Source organism: Chiloscyllium plagiosum, unplaced genomic scaffold (assembly GCF_037043375.1).
Source record: "Chiloscyllium plagiosum isolate Xiang-an unplaced genomic scaffold, Cpla_swu_hap1 HiC_scaffold_45, whole genome shotgun sequence".
In the NCBI taxonomy this organism is placed as follows: domain Eukaryota; kingdom Metazoa; phylum Chordata; class Chondrichthyes; order Orectolobiformes; family Hemiscylliidae; genus Chiloscyllium; species Chiloscyllium plagiosum.
This window is the reverse complement of record NW_028270183.1, coordinates 6,647,676-6,667,438: the sequence shown is the minus strand read 5'-3', so window position 1 is coordinate 6,667,438 and position 19,763 is coordinate 6,647,676. Positions and strand designations below refer to the sequence as shown.

Below are 19,763 nucleotides of genomic sequence, written 5' to 3'. Positions count from 1 at the left end.
CCTTCCCAAACCACACCAGGTGAAAAAGCACAGCAGGTCAGGCAGCATCTGAGGAGCAGGAAAACAGATGTTTCGGGCAAAAGTGAAAGGTCTTCAGGTCCTGATGGAGGCCTTTTGCCCGAAACGTCGATTTTCCTGCTCCTCAAATGCTACCTGACCTGCTGTGCTTTTCCAGCACCACTCTCATCTTGAGCTTTATTTGGAAGCACTAGATTTCGAAGCACTGCTTCTTCATCAGGTGGTTGTGAAGCAGGATCATAAGACAGAATTTACAGCAAAGGCTTACAGTGATACAATGATGCATAGAACAAATCTAGATTGTTTAGTCTTTCATCTTTTAGAAATGATTCGGTTCTTTAATATGTAAATCCCAGAACTTCTTTTAAGTCACATTCTCAAGATAATTTAAAGGTGCCGGTGTTGGACTGGGGTGGACAAAGTTAAAATTCACACAACACCAGGTTATATTCCAACAGATTTATTTGTTTATTTCTGCTCCTTCATCAGATGGTTGTGGAGCAGAGTCGTAAGACACGGAATTTATAGCAACAGGAGTGCAATGTCATGGAATGTAATATTAAATAAATTTAGCTTAGTCTTTCATCTTTTAGGATGATCATGTTAGTTTTGGTTCCTTCATATGTAAATCCCAGAACTTTTTTAAAGTCACATTCTCAAGATAGCTTTTAACAATAGGTGTCATCTCAGCTCAGATAATGCATTGAAGGTGTGAAGTTAGAGTCTGTCTGTGTCCCAATGTTAGGTCAGACTGATTCTGTTTCTAAAGTGGGAGTTACAGAATATTGCATGGATTTGCAGTTTTTCAGCTAAAATAAAATTGGAGCCCAGAGCGAGTCTGCGCTGTCTATCAGGGCCAATACAGGCTGTTGATTGGTGAAGAGGGCGGGACGACTGCTGTCCATCAGAACAAGACCGTCTGTTGATTGGTGTGTAATGCGAGACGAGCGCTGTCCATCAGCGCGGCCTCGAATGTCGATTGGTGGAGAGGGCGCGACCACCACCGTTCGTCAGAACTAGGCTGTTGATTGGTGGGGAGGGTGGGACCACCAGTGTCCAACAGAACAACACCGTCTGTTGATTGGTGAATAGGGCGGGACGAGCGCTGTCCATCAGAGCGGCCTCGAATGCCGATTGGTGGAGAGAGTGGGTCGGACAGGTTCCATCTGGGAGACCGTTCTGACAAAGTCGACTTGTCCAACCTCCTGACGCTGCCTGGCTTGCTATGTTCTTCCAGGCTCCTGCCTGTCCATCAGGGCGTCCGACGCTGTCGCTTGGCGGACAGGGCGGGACGACCCCCTGTCCATCAGGGCGATCCAGGCTGTCCATTGGCGAAGAACGCGGGACGACCGCTGTCCATCAGGGCATCTGAGGCTGTCGATTGGCGCAACTACCGCGGTCCTCAGACCCAGGCCGTCGATTGGTGAAGAGAGCGCGTGACAACCGCTGTCCATCAGGGCGTCGTCGAAAGCCGATTGGTGGGGAGGGCGGGACCGCCAGCTTCCATCCCGGAGACGGGGTCGCTGATTGGTGCAGATGGCCGTCCGTCAGACCCCACCCCAAGGCGGGGCGTGGCAGTTGTTAAGGGGCGGAGCTGCGGCCTAGTCGCCGTTGCTGAGTGAGAGCGATCCTGTGTCGTCGTGACGGGGGTAAGGCGGTAAGTATCGATCTTCGTTGTAGTAAACACATCCCCCTCTCATCGTTGGTGTGACTATTCGTGTTTGTGAATAAACAGAGATTGAGTAACCCTCCCCCCTTCTGGAACCTTCTCCGCCCGTCGTTATTAACTCTTAAGTGTTTGTCTACTTTGGGGGCAGGCTGCTGTCGGTTGTAGGCCCTCGCTCCCCTTCCCCCCGTTGGGTTGGCGCTGAGTCAGTTGTAATTGATCGATAATTTGCCGCTCAATAGTGAAGGGCTACTTTGTGGCCTGGTGGTAGTGTCCCTGTCTCTGGGCCAGGAGACCTGGGCTCCAAGTTGCAGCTTGCTCCTGGAGTATTGAGATGTACAGCGCAGAAACAGGCCCTTCAGCCCAACTTGTCCGTGCCGACCAGATGTCCTAAATTAATATAGTCCCACTTGGCCCATATTCCTATTCATATACCCATCCAAATGCCTCTTAAATGTTGTAATTGTACCAGCCTCCACCACTTCCTCTGGCAGCTCATTCCATACACGTACCACCCTCTGTGTGAAAAGGTTGCCCCATAGATCTCTTATATCTTTCCCCTCTCCCCCTAAGCCTATGCCCTCTAGTTCTGGACTCCCCGACCCCACCTTGTGTGTCTATCCTATCCATGCCCCTCATGATTTTATAAATCTCTGTAAGGTCACCCCTCAGCCTCCGACGCTACAGGGAAAACAGCCCCCAGCCTGTTCAGCCTCTCCCTGCAGCGACATCCTTGTCAATCTTTTCTGCACCCTCTCAAGTTTAACAACATCCTATAGCACAGAAGCATTGTCTGAACTGGTTCATTGGAAAATATCCCATCTTTTTTGAGAGTTTTGTGAAAAGATGTCTGAGCAGGTTGATTAAAATTATATCCAGTGCTCAAATACAAATGATGATGAATTTATGGTGGTAGTGTCCCTATCTCTGGGCTAGAATGTCTGTGTTCAAGCCCCACCTGTACATATCATCATTAAAAACTAGAGGGTCTCTGCAAGATTTGGGCAGTATCTGTGGGGAGAGAGAGAAACAGAAGTAATGTTTCCAGCCCTGTGAGATTCATCTTCAGGATACAAAGTCTTATAAAGTCATAGAGCATGGAAGCAGACTGTTCAGTCCAACCAGTCCATGCCAGTCATAAGTCCAAACTAAACTAGCCCCATCTTCCTGTGCTTGGCCCACAAGCCTCCAAACATTCGTATCTAAATGTTTTTTAAATGTTTAACTGTACCTTTATTCTGCACTTCTGAAAGTTCATTATACTTATGAACCACTGTGTAAAACGGTTGCCCCTTGTCATCTATAAATCTTTCTCCTCTCAGCTTAAAGACTGGCCCCTAGTCTTGAAATCCCCATCCCAGCAAAAAGATCCTAGTCACTCACCTTTTCTATGCCCGCATAATTTTGTAAAGCTCTGCAAGGTCACCGCTCAATCCCCCTCTCCTATTCATATACTGTCCAAATGCCTTTTAAATAGTGTAACTGCACCTGTATCTACCACTTCCTTTGGCAGTTCATTCCACACACAAGCCACCCTCTGTGTGGAAAAAGTTGCCCCTCATGTCCCTTTTGAATCTTTCTCCTCGCACCCTAAAAATGTGCCCCCTAGTTTTGAACTCCTTTACCCAAGGCCAAAAACCTTTGTTATTCACCTTACCTATGCCCTTCATGATTTTATCAGTCTCTATAAAGTCATTTGTCAACCACCTAAACTTTAGTAAAAAAGTCCCAACCTATCCAGCCTCTCGATGTAACTCAAACCCTCTGTTCCTGACAACATCCTGGTAAATCTTTTCTGAACCCTCTCTAGTTTAATAATATCTTCCTACAGCAGAATGACCAGAACTGGACACAATACTCCAGAAGAGGCCTCCCCAACATCCTGTAGAACCTCAACATGACATCACAACTCCTAGACTCCAAGGTCTGAGCAATGAAGACAAGCATGCTTAACACCTTCTGAACCCACCCTATCTACATGCGATGCAAACTACAAAGAATTAGGTACTTCAGCCCTCTAGGTCTCTGTTCTACTGCTTTATTCAAGGCCCTACTTTTAATTGTTTAAGTTCTCCCCCTTGTTTGTTTTACCAAAATGCAAAACTTTGCATTTATCTAAAGTAAACTCCATCTGCCACTCCTCTGCCTTTTGACCCAGTTGATCAAGATCTGTTTGTAATCTTGGATATCCTTCTTCACTGTCTACTATACCACCAATTTTGGTGTCATCCACAAACTTACTAAACATGGCTGCTATATTCACAACTAAATCATCTATATAAATGACAAACAAAAGAGACCCTGTTGAATACCACTGGTAACAGATTGCCAGTGTGGAAAAACCATTCCCCTCCGCCACACTGTCTTCTGCCATCTACTCAATTTTGTATCCAATTGGCAAGTTTGCCCTGAATCCAATTTGATTTAACTTTTTTTCTAATTAGTTGACCATGAAACTTTGTCAAAGTAAATAACATCCACCACTCTGCCCTCCTCGATCTTCTTGGTTTCTTCCTCAAAACACACAATCAAGTTTGTGAAAATAATTTCCCTCCCACAAAGCCATGCTGGCTATCCCTAACAGTGTCAGGGACCCAGGTGACTGTATGTGTTGAGTTTGAACATTCTCCCCATGCCCATGTGGGTTCCCTCCTACAGTCCAGTGATGAGCAGGTTAGGTGGATTGACCATGCTCAATTGCCCATAGTGTCTAGGGATGTGTAGGTTAGGTGGATTAGCCATGGGAAATGTAGGCTTATGGGGATAGAGTATGGAGGTGAGTCTGTGGGGGATGGTATTGGGAGAATCGGTGTGAACTTGCTGGGCTGAGTGGTCTGTTTCCATTCTAGGGATTCTATGATTCAGTGAAGGCAAGCATGTTAAATGTCGTCTTTACCATCCTGTCTACGTGTGATGCCAATTTCAAAGAATTATCTGGCGGAACCTGTAGATCTGTCTTCTATAACATTACCCAGAGCCCTACCATTAATTGTGTAGGGCAAGCCCTTGTTTGTTTTACCAAAATACAATACCTTGTGTTTATCCACGGTACCTCAGTGGTTAGCACTACTGCCTCAGTGCCAGGAATTCTGGTTTGATTCCAGCTCTGTGTATCGTTTCCATGTTCTCGCAGTGTCTGCTTGGGTTTCCTCCCACAGTCCTAAGATGTGCAGGTTAGATGGATTGACTGTTTTAAAATGCCCATCGTATTGAAGGAAGTGCAGGGTTACAGGGATGGGTTTAGGTAGGATGCTCTTCAGAGGGTTGGTGTGGACTTGATGGCCTGCTTTCACACAGTAGAGACTCCACTCTATCTGCTGCCACTCAGCCCATTTAAAAAGGCTGTAAATGAAGGTGTGGAAAGGAGAAATAGTAGGTAATGCTCTAAAGAGCAAAGTCAACAAGACAAACATACTCCAACTGTAAGGAAAGGAGTTTGGATACGAGTTTGGATAAGAGAAGAGGGAAGGTGAGAGTGTTGAGGGAAGGAGGAGGGATGGAGAAAGTGAATGAGGAGGCCAGGAGGGGGCAATGTGTAGGAGGTGGAGTGGGCTAAGGGAAGAAAGAAGGGGATGAGGGAGTAGGAGGGGGAAGGGAGAGACTTGGGAGTTGGTGGAAGGCGTGGGGGTTTGAGGGAAGATAGCGAAAGGTGGTGTGGGAATGCAATGGAATGGTGAGGAGAAAGGGTTCTGAGGTGGGAAGAAGGGAGGAGGAAGATGAGGCGAAAGGGGGTCAGGGGAACAGGTCGGGGTGTAGGGGAAGGTGTTGGGGTGGGGGTGTAGGGGAAGGTATGAGGGTGAAAGGAGGTGCACTCTGGGGTTCATGACAGTGGCTGAAATTAGTGGTTCTCAATTATTTGTTTAAATTTGTTTGTTTTGGGACTTTACTGAGTAAAGCAAATTATAGCATATAGAAAAATGATTATTCATTCCTGTATTCCAAATTGGACTTTACTTCAAAATGTGGATGTCCTTCAATTCTGAGAGCATTCTTGAATGATCCTGAAACAGGAGATGACCGTTTGGGCTATTGTATATATGCTGGTTCTTTTTAAGTACAATTTACTTTCCCTCCAAATTTACCCAATTCTCTTTCAAATGTCATTTTGAATCTGCTTCATCCAAGGTTTCATGCAGCATACACTAGGTCAAGACATTTTTGTTTTCTTAACCACTTTTTAAAATGTATATGTTTTATAGTAATTCTGTGGAATACAGGTTAGAGCAAGCTTGGCTATTGAGTTTTCTTTTAAATGCATCTTTTGTTTTTCTTTCCTTCCTAAGAATACCTCAAAATGATTGAGATAGTTTGCAATGATCGTTTAGGGAAAAAAGTTCGAGTGAAGTGCAAGTATCCTTTTAAAATTGGTAATAAAAATTTTTGCTGACTTTTTTAAAACCGGAATGTTACCTCTTATCACTATATTGGTTGTGAACTCATTGAGCACTCTTCTGTTGGTCTTGCTGTTGCTAACACACCGAAGACGGAAAATAATTTGAGGTGGCTGAACTATAGCTTATGGCAGTGTCATCTGTATCATTGTCTTCGGGTTGAGATGGCAGTACAGCAGCTCAGTGGTTAGCACTGCTGCCTCACAGCACTAGAACCGGGTTTGATTCCACCGCCAGGCAACTGTCTGTGTGGAGTTTGCAAGTTCTCCCCAAGACTCTGTGGGTTTCCTCGGTGTGGTCCACTTTCTCCCCACGATCCAAAGATGTGCAGGTTAGGTGGATTGGACATGCTAAATCACCCATGAAATCCAAAGAAGTGCAAGCTAGGTGAATTAGCCATGGGTAATGTGGGGGTAAGGAGGTGGGTTGCTCTTCAGAGGCTTGGTGTGGGTTTGATTGGTTGAATGACCTGCTTCTACACTGTAGGATTCTTTGATTCTCTGTGTTCGAGCCTTTTGTAGCATTTTGAGGCTCCACTGTGCAGCCAAACAAAAAGTAGAATGCTTTTGCCTTGTGTTAAGAAAGGCCTAAATTGGAATGTGAATCTGTTTTTGCTCTTGCTGATTGGAGGATTTGTTAAAAATTACCCAAGATACAGTTATATGATGAGTCTACAGTAAAAATAGGTAGCCTTGTGTTTATTGTTTTGGAAAACAAAGTTGTGAATGTTGGAAATCCAAAGTTTCACTGTAGTTTATTTTCCCTTAGGTTTCAGTAACATTTTTAAAGGCAATTAGCAGTGCGACAGTGATTATTTTGTGTTCTGATTGAATGGGAGTAATGTATTAACATTCACAAACTTGTATGCTTCGTTGTAACCTGTTTGCCACAAGGTGCTGAGTTACTGATCATAGGTGAGATCTAAAGGGAAGTCTTTCAACAGTCTATGAAGATGGGGCAGAGGAGTTTAAGAGGAATCCCAAGTATAGGTTGAAGGCACTGCTTTTTAATGGTGGGGCAGAGAATGAAGGGTATGCAGAGTTGCACACCAGAGCAGTGGCAAGTTGTATCTCTTAAGATGAAGAGGATACAAGGCTGTGACGATATTTAAATAAGAATTCTGATGTTGGGGTGTTGGAGAATCTGAATTGAATTTGGTTAACAAGGGTGAATGATTTGAGAAAAATGGTCCACTATATTAAAAGCTGTCCGGGAAGGCAATGCACCATATTAACAGAATTTGGCTAGGGCTGGTCTACTGAGGTAGGAATGGAAATCTGATTTGTAGAGATTTACACTTAGAGTTGTAGGCAAGATTGACACTGTTTGAGTACTTTAAAGAAGAAGACAAAGTAGATTTGACTGCAGAATGGGTAATGAGGGTTGCTTTGCAATATTAAAGGCAGCAGGTAAGGTATTGGTATATATGTTAACTCGCATCACAAATTATAACTGAAGAATGTATGTATTAACCATTTTTCTTTAATAAATAGCCCATGTGGCTTATGTAAGCTAAAATAGGAAGGCTTTGGCAACTACTCTTGTATTGAACTGTATTGACCCACCACCCTTTGTTTCTAAGTAAAATAGCAAACACAGGCTACGTAAGCTGTAAAAACAGGTGGGAAGGTCTTGCAAGTTTGTGGGGTTTTTTTGTTCTGTGTTCTCCTTAACATTTCTCCCTTCTAGTCCTGATGATACCATAAAAGATCTGAAGAAACTGATAGCTGCACAGACAGGAACAAAATGGAACAAGCTCGTCTTAAAAAAATGGTTTGTTTTCTCATGTGACTGTGAAATACTGATTTCTTGAATTGCATGGCATTTGCAACACGTGAACATAGATCTATTCTCTGGATTAGCCTCCTCTCATTGCTTCAATTAACCATATTAACATTATTCTGTTGGATGTGCATGTTGATGGTATTTGTTGCCCATCTGTTTGCTTCTGCCAATTCTGAGGACATCTTGAGTTGACCATATTTCTGCGGGTCTGGAGTCCCATGTAGGACAGACTAGACCAGGACAAGATGTCCTTCCCTTTAGGCCATTGATGAGCGAGATAAATCTTCACGACATTTGGCAGTGGCTTGATTTTCTTTTTAATTCTAGTTTTTATTGAATTCAGATTTTACCCTCCATCGCCTCCCCAGAACATTAGCATGTCCAGTGATGTTAGAATAATACAAATGCCTCCTCATATCCTCCCATTCCTTTCTAGAATGGGAGCTTTTCTAGAATGCTAACTTTTTTTGAGTCAGTGTTTTTATTAAATGTGGCAAAAGTGAGGACTGCAGATTCTGGAAACCAGTGTTTAGATCAGAGTGGTGCTGGAAAAGCACAGCAGGTCAGGCAGCATCCGAGGAGCAGGAAAATCGACATTTCGGGCAAAAGCCCTTCATCAGGAATATTTTTATTAAATGTGTCTTGCTAGAAAAAGCTTGTGCACTGATTTGGAACCATTTGCAGCATTTTATCCCTTGTGTTGAAATTCAGATCGTTGTCTTGTTATGGTCCAAAGAGGCTTCATTTCAGTTGCTTCTAATTTTAACTTTTTATTTTTCCATTCCAGGTATACAATTTTCAAGAATCACGTTCAGTTACAAGATTGTATCTTTTTGTTGTCATAACTCTGATAATGGCTTTTTGACATGATTGGAGACAGAAGGGGTATGAGAGAAACATTGTAAAGTATTCACACACTCATGATAACACCCTGTTGTAACTTCTATAAGCTTGTTCTCAACGCAAAGGAAAATGTCAAAAATGGATGTTTTTTCAACTGGAGGCCAAGGAGCCCTGTCTAAAGACTGATCTACGCACAGATGTAGGAGATAAGTACTGTTGAAGACTTTAGTGGTCATGCATGCATGATCACTGATCAGAAGAGGCTTTCCCATGCCTGGTGCCCACTCGACTATTCAATGGCTGGTCAGGTTGGGCTCCCAGCACCACTTTGCTGTTTATTACCTATAACTCCTGTGAAGCAAGAACCTGCAAAACTCAGACTTGGAAATATTTGGCAACCCTGCCTCCACTACAGTCTGAAAAGAAGTCCATACATTGCATTGGCAAATTATTCTCCCATCCGCTGCAGGGTGATCATTGAGTTTAAGGAAGAATGTCCCACCCCCAAAATTTTGTATGAGGACAAAATGTATCATCCAAACAAACTGCTGCTTGATGTAACTGCAGACTCAAAATTTAGTGATTAACTTTGAGTAGTAGCTTTTTTTATTCGTTCACAGGCGAGGACATCGCTGGCCAGGCCATCTGTAATTTGCCCAGAGGGCAATTGAGAGTCAACCATGTTGCTGTGGGTCTGGAGTCCTATGTAGGCCAGACCAGATAAGGATGGCAATTTCCTTCCTTAAGGACATTACTGAACCAGATGGATTTTTCCAGGTATCAGCAAGAGATTCATCGTCATCGTTAGACTTGCAATTCCAGATTTAAATTGAATTCAAATTCTGCCATCTGTCATGCCAGGATTCAAACCCACATCCCCAGAACATTGTCTGAATTAACAGTCCAGCGATAATACCCCAAGACCATCACATCCCCTAGTGCTCCAGAGCACAAATGTTTTACTTTGTTCTCTCCACTGTATTTTATGGATATATTTTGCCTCAGACTTCACTTGTTTACATGAATAATGCAACTTTTTCAAAATTATTTGCTAATCATTGAGCCAATTCCGCACATCTTGAGATGGTTGTAATAATTCAGGATCTTCTCCAGCCCTAACAATGTGCATGTAGTTTGTATACAGTCAGTTCTGCTATAATGTGTGTTTCTTCAACGCAATTTGGCTATAATGCGATTGACCGTTATTTGTAGAGCATAAACTTTCCTTGCGTGTTTGGCTCTAACATGATTCCGGCCCAGTTAGTTTAAATGGTGTTACTATTATATGATTTTCTTATAACGCTGGATCAAGTGGGAATGGAATTGTCGTCTTATATCAGAACAGGCTGTAATCTGAAAATCTGCAGATTATCTCTCTAACTCTTTTTAAACTGGTTATTAATACCAGTAAGAGGTAATACGTTCCTAATGTCGATCCTTGTGGAACACTGGTTGGGTAGCCACTTTCAAAGTATATTGAGACCAGTTTACAACTTAAATTCTGTTTTCCATTTGAAGGCTAAAATTATAACTAATGCAATCCTCTGAGGAAGCTTCTTGATCTTTATGAAGAATGTTTTGGAACTCCAAGCTGATTCTGCCTACCAGGTTAGCAGCATTCACTGAATTCTCAAAAGTTATCAACTTCTTTCTGTGTCAGATTTGGATTTTTTTTTTTCTTGCTTTGATTTTAAGAAACTGATTCAATTTTTTGGTTATAGAGTCATAGAGATGTACAGCACGGAAACAGACCCTTCGGTCCAACCCATCCATGCCAACCAGATATCCCAACCCAATCTAGTCCCACCTGCCAGCACCCGGCCCATATCCCTCCAAACCCTTCCTATTCATATACCCATCCAAATGCCTCTTAAATGTTGTATTTGTACTAGCCTCCACCACATCCTCTGGCAGCTCATTCCATACATGTACCACCCTCTGTATGAAAAGGTTGCCGCTTAGGTCTCTCTTATATCTTTCCCCTCTCACCCTAAACCTATGCCCTCTACTTCTGGACTCCCTGACCCCAGGGAAAAGACTTTGCCTATTTATCCTATCCATGTCCCTCATAATTTTGTAAACCTCTATAAGGTCACCCCTCAGCTTCCGACGCTCCAGGGAAAACAGCCCCAGGAGCGTCTGAGGCTGAGGGGTGACCTTAGAGGTTTACAAAATTGAGGGGCATAGATAGGATAAATAGACAAAGTCTTTTCCCTGGGGTCGGGGAGTCCAGAACTAGAGGGCATAGGTTTAGGGTGAGAGGGGACTGTTTGAAATAACAATCCAGTTCAGTGATTCTTGATATTGGTGTTGAAATAGGGGGTCAATAGCACAACATGTTGCAGTCTGTGAGGATCTTGTGGCGCAGTAGTACTGTCTGGGTTCAACTCACTCCAGTGCCAGATGTGTCCAAACAGGTGGTTGAAAAATGTTTATTGTAGACTGGGCATTCTCAGTATTTATGCCCTTAACCAGACTGCTTTCAGATGAGATCCACGATGGAATGAACTTGGAGCTGTACTACCAGTAAACAATGATGCACTCTGAAGTGGACAAGCTTATCATCGGCCATCAGCACCATTCGTTGAGGGGAAAGGACTTGCGACTTCATAATGATTTGCTTTTCTGAACAAAACCAGTGATTTGTATGTTTTACTGACCAATGTCACCTTTTTTTTTTCTTGCTTTTTTTTTTGTTTCAGAGCAGTTTTAATTTCTGGTTTCTTGTCCATGTCCAAACTGGGATTTTTAATGTGTAAAATTATAGTTGGCTAAAGTTGAGTATATGCTTCAATGATGTATTTCTCTTCAACCCTTGCCAGATTAGCATAGCAGTGTTTGTACTTCCCCACCAGCAGACCTGTAACCTTTCCAATCTGCAGCCTGTTCAACCACTGTACTTCCAAATCCCTGCCAATTTGTAACTGTATGGAGAAAGACCAGATGTGCAAGGTATTGAAAGTGCTAACTGTGTTAGTGAGGTGATGGACCTTGGTAAACTATCAAAGTGCTGTCTTTTAGGGTTAACCTCTGGGAGAAATTCGAAGGCAAGTATTTTGAATTTTCCTTTCTGATATGTTTTTGTGGAAAAAGTTTCACTGAGCTTGCTGGTGGCAGGCATGATATTAACAATCTTCAAAAGTTCTTGGTTTTATGAACCAGGCTGTTGAAGTGAACCATGTTGTTATATGCACTCAAATTGGTTTAAATAAAACTAAAATCTGGAGACTTGCTTCAATATATCTTGTTTTCTTTTTCATCTGTCTTTGGCTGGAATTAATGAGCACAAGACCCAGCTGATATTGGGTATATCAGGAAACTCTGAAAACCGCTAATGCTACTTTTATTTTAGTCATGTGATGTCAATGACACTGGTCAGGCCAGCATTTATTCCATCTTCCTAGCTGCCCTTGAGAAGTTGAAGCTGAGATGCCGCCTTGAACTGCTGCAATCCATCTGATTAACTAGAAATAAAGTAATATTAATCAACTCATCTGTTTTTTTACATGGTTGAAAGTTATTCTACTGATTTTGGAGAACTTTTTTATTACCTCTACTGTCTTTCAGTTTGTGAGTGTCCTCCCTCCCTCCATCACCATCACTGTAGCACCTCAACAAGGTTTCTTTGATAATACTTTCCAAATCTTCACACTCCACCATCAAGAAGGCCAGGATGATTCTTGTACACCTGTAACTTCATCTTGAGCTATGCTTCATCCTGGACTGAACTGGTGTGAACTCCCCAGTGCTTAAAGCCACTTCCCTGAGTTGAACATACTCTATTGACCTTTATCCCAGATGACACTTGGCATCAGAAGGGGAATTCCAGATTATGGAACATTCCTGCTGCTCGTTTAGTAGTCAGACAGCAATTCCTTTTGCATAGATTTCGGGGAAGACCTTGGAGAGGTGTAAGGAGGACAGTGGTGTATGGTGTGGAGTGTGGATTAATCTTTTCTGTCCTCTTTGCCCCTTGGTGCTTCTGTTTAAGAAATTGCACTATTTCAACTGCAAATGCTAGTGCAAGGAGCAATTCAGTTAAGCAGCTGGGTGGTCAGTTAACTGATTTCAACATCTCAACCTTTTGAGTGAAAGGCTGAAAAGCATTCCAAGTTGCAGGGACTAGCTGAGTTGCTCTTGCTGGTCGCTGATGTAAGGTCCTCTGTGCTGTAGCAACTATGATTTGAGAGCAGGACTGTGTTTTTCCTAGTCAGGCATTTCTCCATCTCTGTCCAAAGGCAAATGTCGAACCTACATTCTCCATATAGTGGTCAGAACTGGATGGTAGGCTTGGAATTCCTATTCTCAACAGTGCAGGTCTCTTTGTAGAAAAGAAAAAGTTGTCCCTTTTCCAAGTACGGGAGTTGGGAGGTCATGTTGCGCCTGTACAGGACATTGGTTAGGCCACTGTTGGAATATTGCATGCAATTCTGGTCTCCTTCCTATCAGAAAGATGTTGTGAAACTTGAAAGGGTTCAGAAAAGATTTACAAGGATATTGGCAGGGTTGGAGGATTTGAGCTATGGGGAGAGGTCGAACAGGCTGGGGCTGTTTTCCCTGGAGCATTGGAGGCTGAGGGGTTACCTTATAGAGGTTTACAAAATTAATGAGGGGTGTGGATAGAATAAATAGACTGAGTCTTTTTCCTGGGGTCGGGGAGTCCAGAACTAGGAAGGCATAGGTTTAGAGTGAGAGGGAAAAGATATGAGACCGAAGGGGCAACATTTTCACACAGAGGGTGGTACGTGTATGGAATGAGCTGCCAGAGAAAGTGGTGGAGGCTGGTACAATTGCAACATTCAAAAAGCACTTGGATGGGTAAAGAATAGGAAGGGTTGAGGGGTATGGGCCAGGTGCTGGCAGGTGCGACTAGATTGGGTTGGAATATCTGGTTAGCATGGGGTTGGAATATCTGGTTAGCATGGACAAGTTGGACTGAAGGGTCTGTTTCCGTGCTGTACGTCTGACTTTTTTTTAAAAAAGGTTTCTGTAAAATTGGGTGTAGGGAGAATTGAGTGTAGTTGGGAGGGTACGGTGCTGAGACGGTTGGATAATGCGCTTGATATGTGTCAAATGATGGTACTAGAATCTAAGTACTGGCGGCTCATCCTGGATAAGGCTCTGGTGCTAATAGGCTGACTTTGAAAAAAAGTTGAGCTTTCTAACAACTAGGATAAAGTGCTCCAAATTCTAGCATAGGTTTGCTGTGAAATCATAACTTGCTTAAATCCTTTAATTATTCTGTAAGTTAATTGTCAAACTGTACAAATGTCTGGCCAAACCTGTGTAAAGCTTCAGTAAATAAGATTGTACAGTATGAGTCCATTGTGCTCTTCAAAGAGGTATCCAGTTCATTTCACCCCTCTTCTTTCCTCATGTAATTCAGATTATGCATCCTCCATCATAACTTGTATGTCTTTTTTTCACTGTGTGGTGAAAATGAAATGGCAATATTCCTTTCCTGCTATTTTTAGGCAGATGTATTTTGTGATGATATAGATAAATCATTGCAGCCTTCTCTTTTCTAGACCAAGGGTGAAATTAACATTCCGTACAATGTTTGAAAGTTTTATTAAAAGTTAAGTCTTACATGGCTACCAGAATGAGAATACAAAAGGATGCCTTTTTGCAGGGTGTACAACCATTGCAATCTGGTTAGTTCAGCTCTCCCACCTCATAGTATAATGGTCCTTTTTGTGATTGTGACTAAAAGACCATGCATCATATCTACCAAGATCTCCACTCTTGATTTTACGTCAGACATTATCTAACTCAGCAAGCCAGGACTTTGTTTTTAAAAAAAATGCTCAAGTTGTGCATGTCTCTTCTGAAGGCAGTGATGGAGCTACCATCTTAATGTAGAAGAGTGGACTGCTAGAACAATAGTTGATGGTACAGACGTGATAGGCTGAAGGGCCTTTTCTGTTTGATTTTGAGGTCACTTGAGTGAACTGAGTCGCTGAGAGTCTAGAGTTACATCCTGGTCTTTCTCAACATCAGTAACGAATTAGCTGGGTTTTAATGGCATCTGATTTGTTTTATGCTCACCAGCACGGAGAGTTGTTTTTCAATCCACGTTTAAATATTGAATTTAATTCTCCAGTTGTTATGGTGGGATTTCAACTCTTGGGAACATAATTCCATGCCTTAAGATTCCTAATCCCATAACGTGACACTATACTGTTGTTCCCCCCCTCTACAGGTTGCAACACAGATTACAGCACAAGCTTGTGACATAACAAAATATCGATTTTAATTATAGAAAAGATTAAACATGGATGTATCCATCAGAAGGCTAAGACTATTTATATAATCAATTACAGTCTAAAGCTCTATTTGCAGGTAGGTATCTGCAGTACTTTGCAGGATTTACTGAATTTGCAGGTTTTGTTAATTCCAAGTTTTAAGCACATAATAGAATTTGAAATGCATAGGTTCTTTTGTGCAGTGTAAATGTATTAACCGTTAATCTCTAATATTGTTCATCCATCAACATACACTACCTCATAGCTGAGCGAGAAGGCAATGTGTGCACAATGGGACCTCACCATTTGCTCTCCCCTACCTTGTAGCTCATCTTAGGAATTGAATATGAAGACTAGGGAGACTACAAAATTATTTTAATGATGACTGTGTGAGTCCATGTTTACGCTTAGAAAGCCTGACCTCCCAAACCAACCGACCAGAGATATTTCTTAAATGCAGTATATCTGAAATATTGTGTAATGTTAAAAGAAGAAACACTTTTGATGCAGGTGAGGAGTTGGCTATCACAATGCGTTCTGTAGTTGAGTGTCCATCACTGCTAAGCGGAACAAATTGGCCTAGATTTTGTAGTCAATAACAAAGGAACAGTGCTTGTCCTCAGAGTGCTTTGGCCGTTGAGCGGCAATTTAAAGTATTTTGGGACCCCTTTCAACATGATCTCCTTCCCAAGGAATTGTGCGACAGCGGAGCAAGCAACAGAATGATTCTTCCACTGATCAGCTTGAAGAACACTCCGAGGAATGCAGCTCCTAAAGCAGGAAATATAAATTGAAATGTTGGGGGGGGGGGTTTTGGTGGCTGGCAGCCTCACCAGTACTTCTGTTGCAAACTCCAGGTCATTGTGTCAGTGATATAGCGTCTCTCCTAGGTACAGGAGCTACAAGGAAGGTTTACTTCCTTTTATAATTGGTCTTCACCCCAAGTGAAAACCTATCATTTATGTACTGAGCTATAACTGAGAATCAGCTTTAACTTGCTGCATTATCAGAAGCATTTGACAATGTTACCATTTAAGTTCACTTCTGGCATGCAAATGCATTCTATCAACAAACCAGTTTAACTATGCTTCTTGAGTAAATACTGCAAAGGATCAAGAGAAATATCAGGTTACCTATTGTTCACTTGCTACTATCATCTGATTGTCCCCTAGTTCTGTTAGCTAAGGTATGTCTATATCCTCAGATTCTGATATTCCTGTCTTGCATTGTTGTTCCAGACCAGTATTGCTGACTCCTGCATTCTCCCTGGGGCTTCTCGATGGTGATTCCATGGCTTGGCTGGCCTTGATCAAATTGCCTGGATGGGGCACATGTTCTTCCACCTTTTCCACTATTTCAGTTGCCTGAGAGCGTGCAGAGGTGTTTGAGATTGCTTGTTCTTCTTCAGCATCTTCTGCCATTTTTCCAGATAATTTATCTGCTGTGCTGACTGGAATTTCACCTGTCCCTTCTGCTAATGGATCTAAGTGTGTGCCCTGATTCTCAGCTGAGTTTTCGAGACATTCTGGAAGATTTCTCAAGCACGTTGGAGCGTGCGCTTGGCAAGTATCTCGACTTTCTTCCGAACCCATGGCAGAAGTTTGTCGCCCTTTTCCGACACCTTTAGTTTGGGTTTCTAAATCTGCGTCGATGTTTTCCAATATTTTCAAGTCAATCTCTGCTGGGGCTTTCAGTCCAGTTTTGATTTCTGTTGGCAGCTCTTCATCATAACAGACACATGTATCAGCAGCTCCTCCTTGTGTTTCCTTAACCAATATGTCACCTTCGCTTGACTTACCATCATCTTGGCTGGCTACCATTGAGCCATTATCCGTATCTGAGTAGACTGGCAACTCTGTCTGCCCTGCAATATGTTTGGCATCTTTGCAACATTCTTCTTGCATGTCACTATTGTTCACACCTGTAGGAGTCTCATTTGTACTATCTGATACTTCTTGAGAATCAGGCTCAACTCCTGCTTTAACCAGAATATCCGTTGCACCCCCTGAACCAGTTGGAATGGCTTCTGCTTTTCCAGTGGTCTTGGATCTTCCTTCCTCAGCTATACATTGTACCTGGGAGTCTTCACATCCTTGAATGTTTTCTCTCATTGAACCGTCCACAGAAGTGGAGAGTCCAATGTTCTCCATTGCCGTTAATGCTTCAATCTCCTCTCTGTACCCCTGGCTTTCTGATTCTTGGAGATTAATTTGACCATCTTGTATAGATCGACCATCAATAGACAGTTCTTCTCTACAAGGGTCTTGGTCTGATTGTTCTGTCTTAAGTTCAACATCAGCCTGTAAGGAGGTTTCTTCAGGTTCCATTGCAGTCTGCACTGAGATATTCTCTTCAGATTCATTGTTTTCATTTCTTGCCTTGAGACCTGGATCTCCTTTACCTCCAAGAACTTCATTTCTTTCAGTCACTTGTTCTTCTTCAACAGTAATCTCTGCACCAGTTGCTTTTGCCAGTTGCACCTCCATAGCCATTGTTTCTTCAATTGCTTTGCTAATCTCAAATGGTTCTTCATTTATTGTGAGATCTCCAGATTCCTCTTTATTTGGCACGTCTTGATTTTCACACACACTAGGGGATATCGTGACTGGATGTTCTTCTAGTCCCTGTTTGGTAATTTCCTGGGCACCTTCTACCTCTGCCATGTTTCTCTTGGATCCCAACAAGCCAAGATTTCAATTGTCGACGCACTGTTGCGGTCAGTTTAATAAATCTTCACAAATTTAATCTTTACTCTTTCCCAAACTTCTCAACCTGTCGTCCCTTTGTTCTTTTTCGGAGCAGAAAGTGGTTGTGTTAAAGCTGCTGCCTGGTGACAAATTTTGTTGACAGCACACCTGTGAAGAGCTTTGGTGCTATGGAAATGCAAATCGTTGCTGGGTTCTTTTGGAGAACTTCCTGCTTAAATGCAAAAAAAAGATTAATATGATTGTGTTTAAAGACCAAATAAAGTTACTTGTTCAGGAATGCAAATACAACGTGGAATCCAGATGGCCCAAGTACACAGAATTTCAGTTTAACAAAGCACACCTTTTTGAATATATGATTTTTCAATCTTCTCCTCTGCCTTTCCTGTTAGAATTTGCACAGCATGCACTTGGCAGGGGCCAATCAATTCTGCATGACCTTTTCTGAATCTCAAGGAGCTAATATCCGGATGTGTCTCACCCTGATACGATGCATTAGTTTTGGATTCAGACTACATTTACATCACTGGCGTAGTATCTCAACAGCTTCAATGTAAGTGTAATTGCAACACAAAGCTTTTCATTTCAGAATGGGCTGCTAACTTGCAAAGCATTGAGTTTTCATGAGAGGATGCCAGAGATGGACACCGTTTAATAAAATGCTGGAAAATCCAGCGAAAGGAATTTGACAAAACCCACATTGATTCATGAGTTCTGTTCAACTGCACTTAGATTCTGAAATATCCCTGCGACTGAACTCTGCTTACATTTCCATTTCTATATTAATGTAAGGAGTTCAATCTACAAAAAGTGTTAACAGAAATTTTTTTTTCTTCATTCAGGTATTAGTAGTTTATAACCTGGACTGAAATCGACCCCTAATGAAAACTGAATCTTCCATTTTCGTGCATGTACGGACACATCACTGCAGTTATTCTGAGGCTAGCATTTGCAATGTTGTGATTATTAACAGCTTGGCCACCATGGGGAGGAAGCATTTTGTTGCACAGTGTTTTTTCAAAGGTTAAAAATCACACAACACCAGGTTATAGTCCAACAGGTTTAATTGGAAACACATTAGCTTTCGGAGCGACGACAACCACCTGATGAAGGAGCAGCGCTCCGAAAGCTAGTGCTTCCAATTAAACCTGTTGGACTATAACCTGGTGTTGTGTGATTTTTACCTTTTATACACCCCAGTCCAACACTGACATCTCCAAATCGTTCTTCAAAAGAACTAACTTGTGTCAAATGTTTTTAAGGTACCATAGGAGCTATGCAGCACAGAAAGAGGCAATTCCAGCCCACTGTGCCTCTTTGAGAAAGTTTGAAATTAGTGCCACTCACCTATGCTTTTCCCTATAGCCATGTGAACTTTGCAAGCATCCATTTAATTATTCCCCTTTAAACCCCCTGTTGAATCTGCTTCCGTTAGTCTCTTGGTGCTGCATATAAGCTTTTTGAAAATCACAATTCCACACTGGTAAAATACTTGTGTCATTTTAATTAGCACAGTTATTCAATCTCTGATGCAAACTGTAACCATTTAAAAAAAAGTCACTGCTTACCTGTTACAAGTACTTTCAGAAAGTTCCAAGGAGATTCACCACACACTCCACTCCAGCCAGAACAGAATCATCCTCCAACTTTCAGACCGACCCAGTACTGAGAGACGTTGAGAGAGCGCTGTATCATAGGTTACTGTGTGTTGCTGCATGCAATGGGGAGCTATTGGAGTGACGTCCAATAATATGTTAATTATTGCAGCGTAGCTGAGATCCCACTAAAGGAGGGATGTGGACTGTGTTGACAGTGCAACACATGAAACAGTGTGGAAATAGTTCAAAATAACACAGTAGGGTCTAAGGAGGCTGTTGTGAGACTGGCAATGCTCTCTGGCAGAGGGGTCCACTTGAGACAACGACAAGCTTTCACAGTATGTCAATAAGTAAAAATGAAAAGATTCTTTCATAACAAGGAGCCTCTAGTCATTGCTCAGCTAGTTTAGGATAACTAAAGGTACAATAACATAGTTAAAGAGGCAGTGTTATTAATGCTAAATCTCAAAATAAACAGTTCAAAAAAATTGCATTTGGTGTAGTTGTATTCT

At 42.3% G+C, this 19,763-nt stretch overlaps 2 protein-coding genes across 4 annotated transcripts; one reads left to right on the top strand and one right to left on the bottom strand.

The window, feature by feature from the left end:
• Positions 1–1,589: 1,589 nt before the first annotated feature.
• On the top strand, positions 1,590–11,929 carry ubl5 (ubiquitin like protein 5). Of its 3 annotated transcripts, none has more exons than XM_043694958.2 (5): positions 1,590–1,675; positions 5,968–6,034; positions 7,765–7,848; positions 8,648–8,685; positions 11,190–11,929. In XM_043694958.2, the coding sequence occupies exons 2-5, from the start codon at positions 5,979–5,981 to the stop codon at positions 11,231–11,233; spliced, it is 222 nt and encodes a 73-aa protein (XP_043550893.1). In that variant the 5' UTR covers positions 1,590–1,675; positions 5,968–5,978; the 3' UTR covers positions 11,234–11,929. The 3 variants fall into 3 exon arrangements, with proteins under 3 accessions (XP_043550893.1, XP_087839507.1, XP_043550894.1); XM_087983381.1 differs by lacking the exon at positions 1,590–1,675 and adding an exon at positions 3,538–3,608; XM_043694959.2 differs by lacking the exon at positions 1,590–1,675 and adding an exon at positions 3,544–3,688.
• Positions 11,930–16,067: 4,138 nt separating this feature from the next.
• Positions 16,068–19,356, bottom strand: LOC122552270 (uncharacterized). Its single transcript, XM_043694960.2, has 2 exons — positions 19,222–19,356; positions 16,068–17,864 (listed from the first exon to the last, which is right to left on the bottom strand). The coding sequence occupies exon 2, from the start codon at positions 17,609–17,611 to the stop codon at positions 16,130–16,132; it is 1,482 nt and encodes a 493-aa protein (XP_043550895.2). The 5' UTR covers positions 17,612–17,864; positions 19,222–19,356; the 3' UTR covers positions 16,068–16,129.
• Positions 19,357–19,763: the final 407 nt, after the last annotated feature.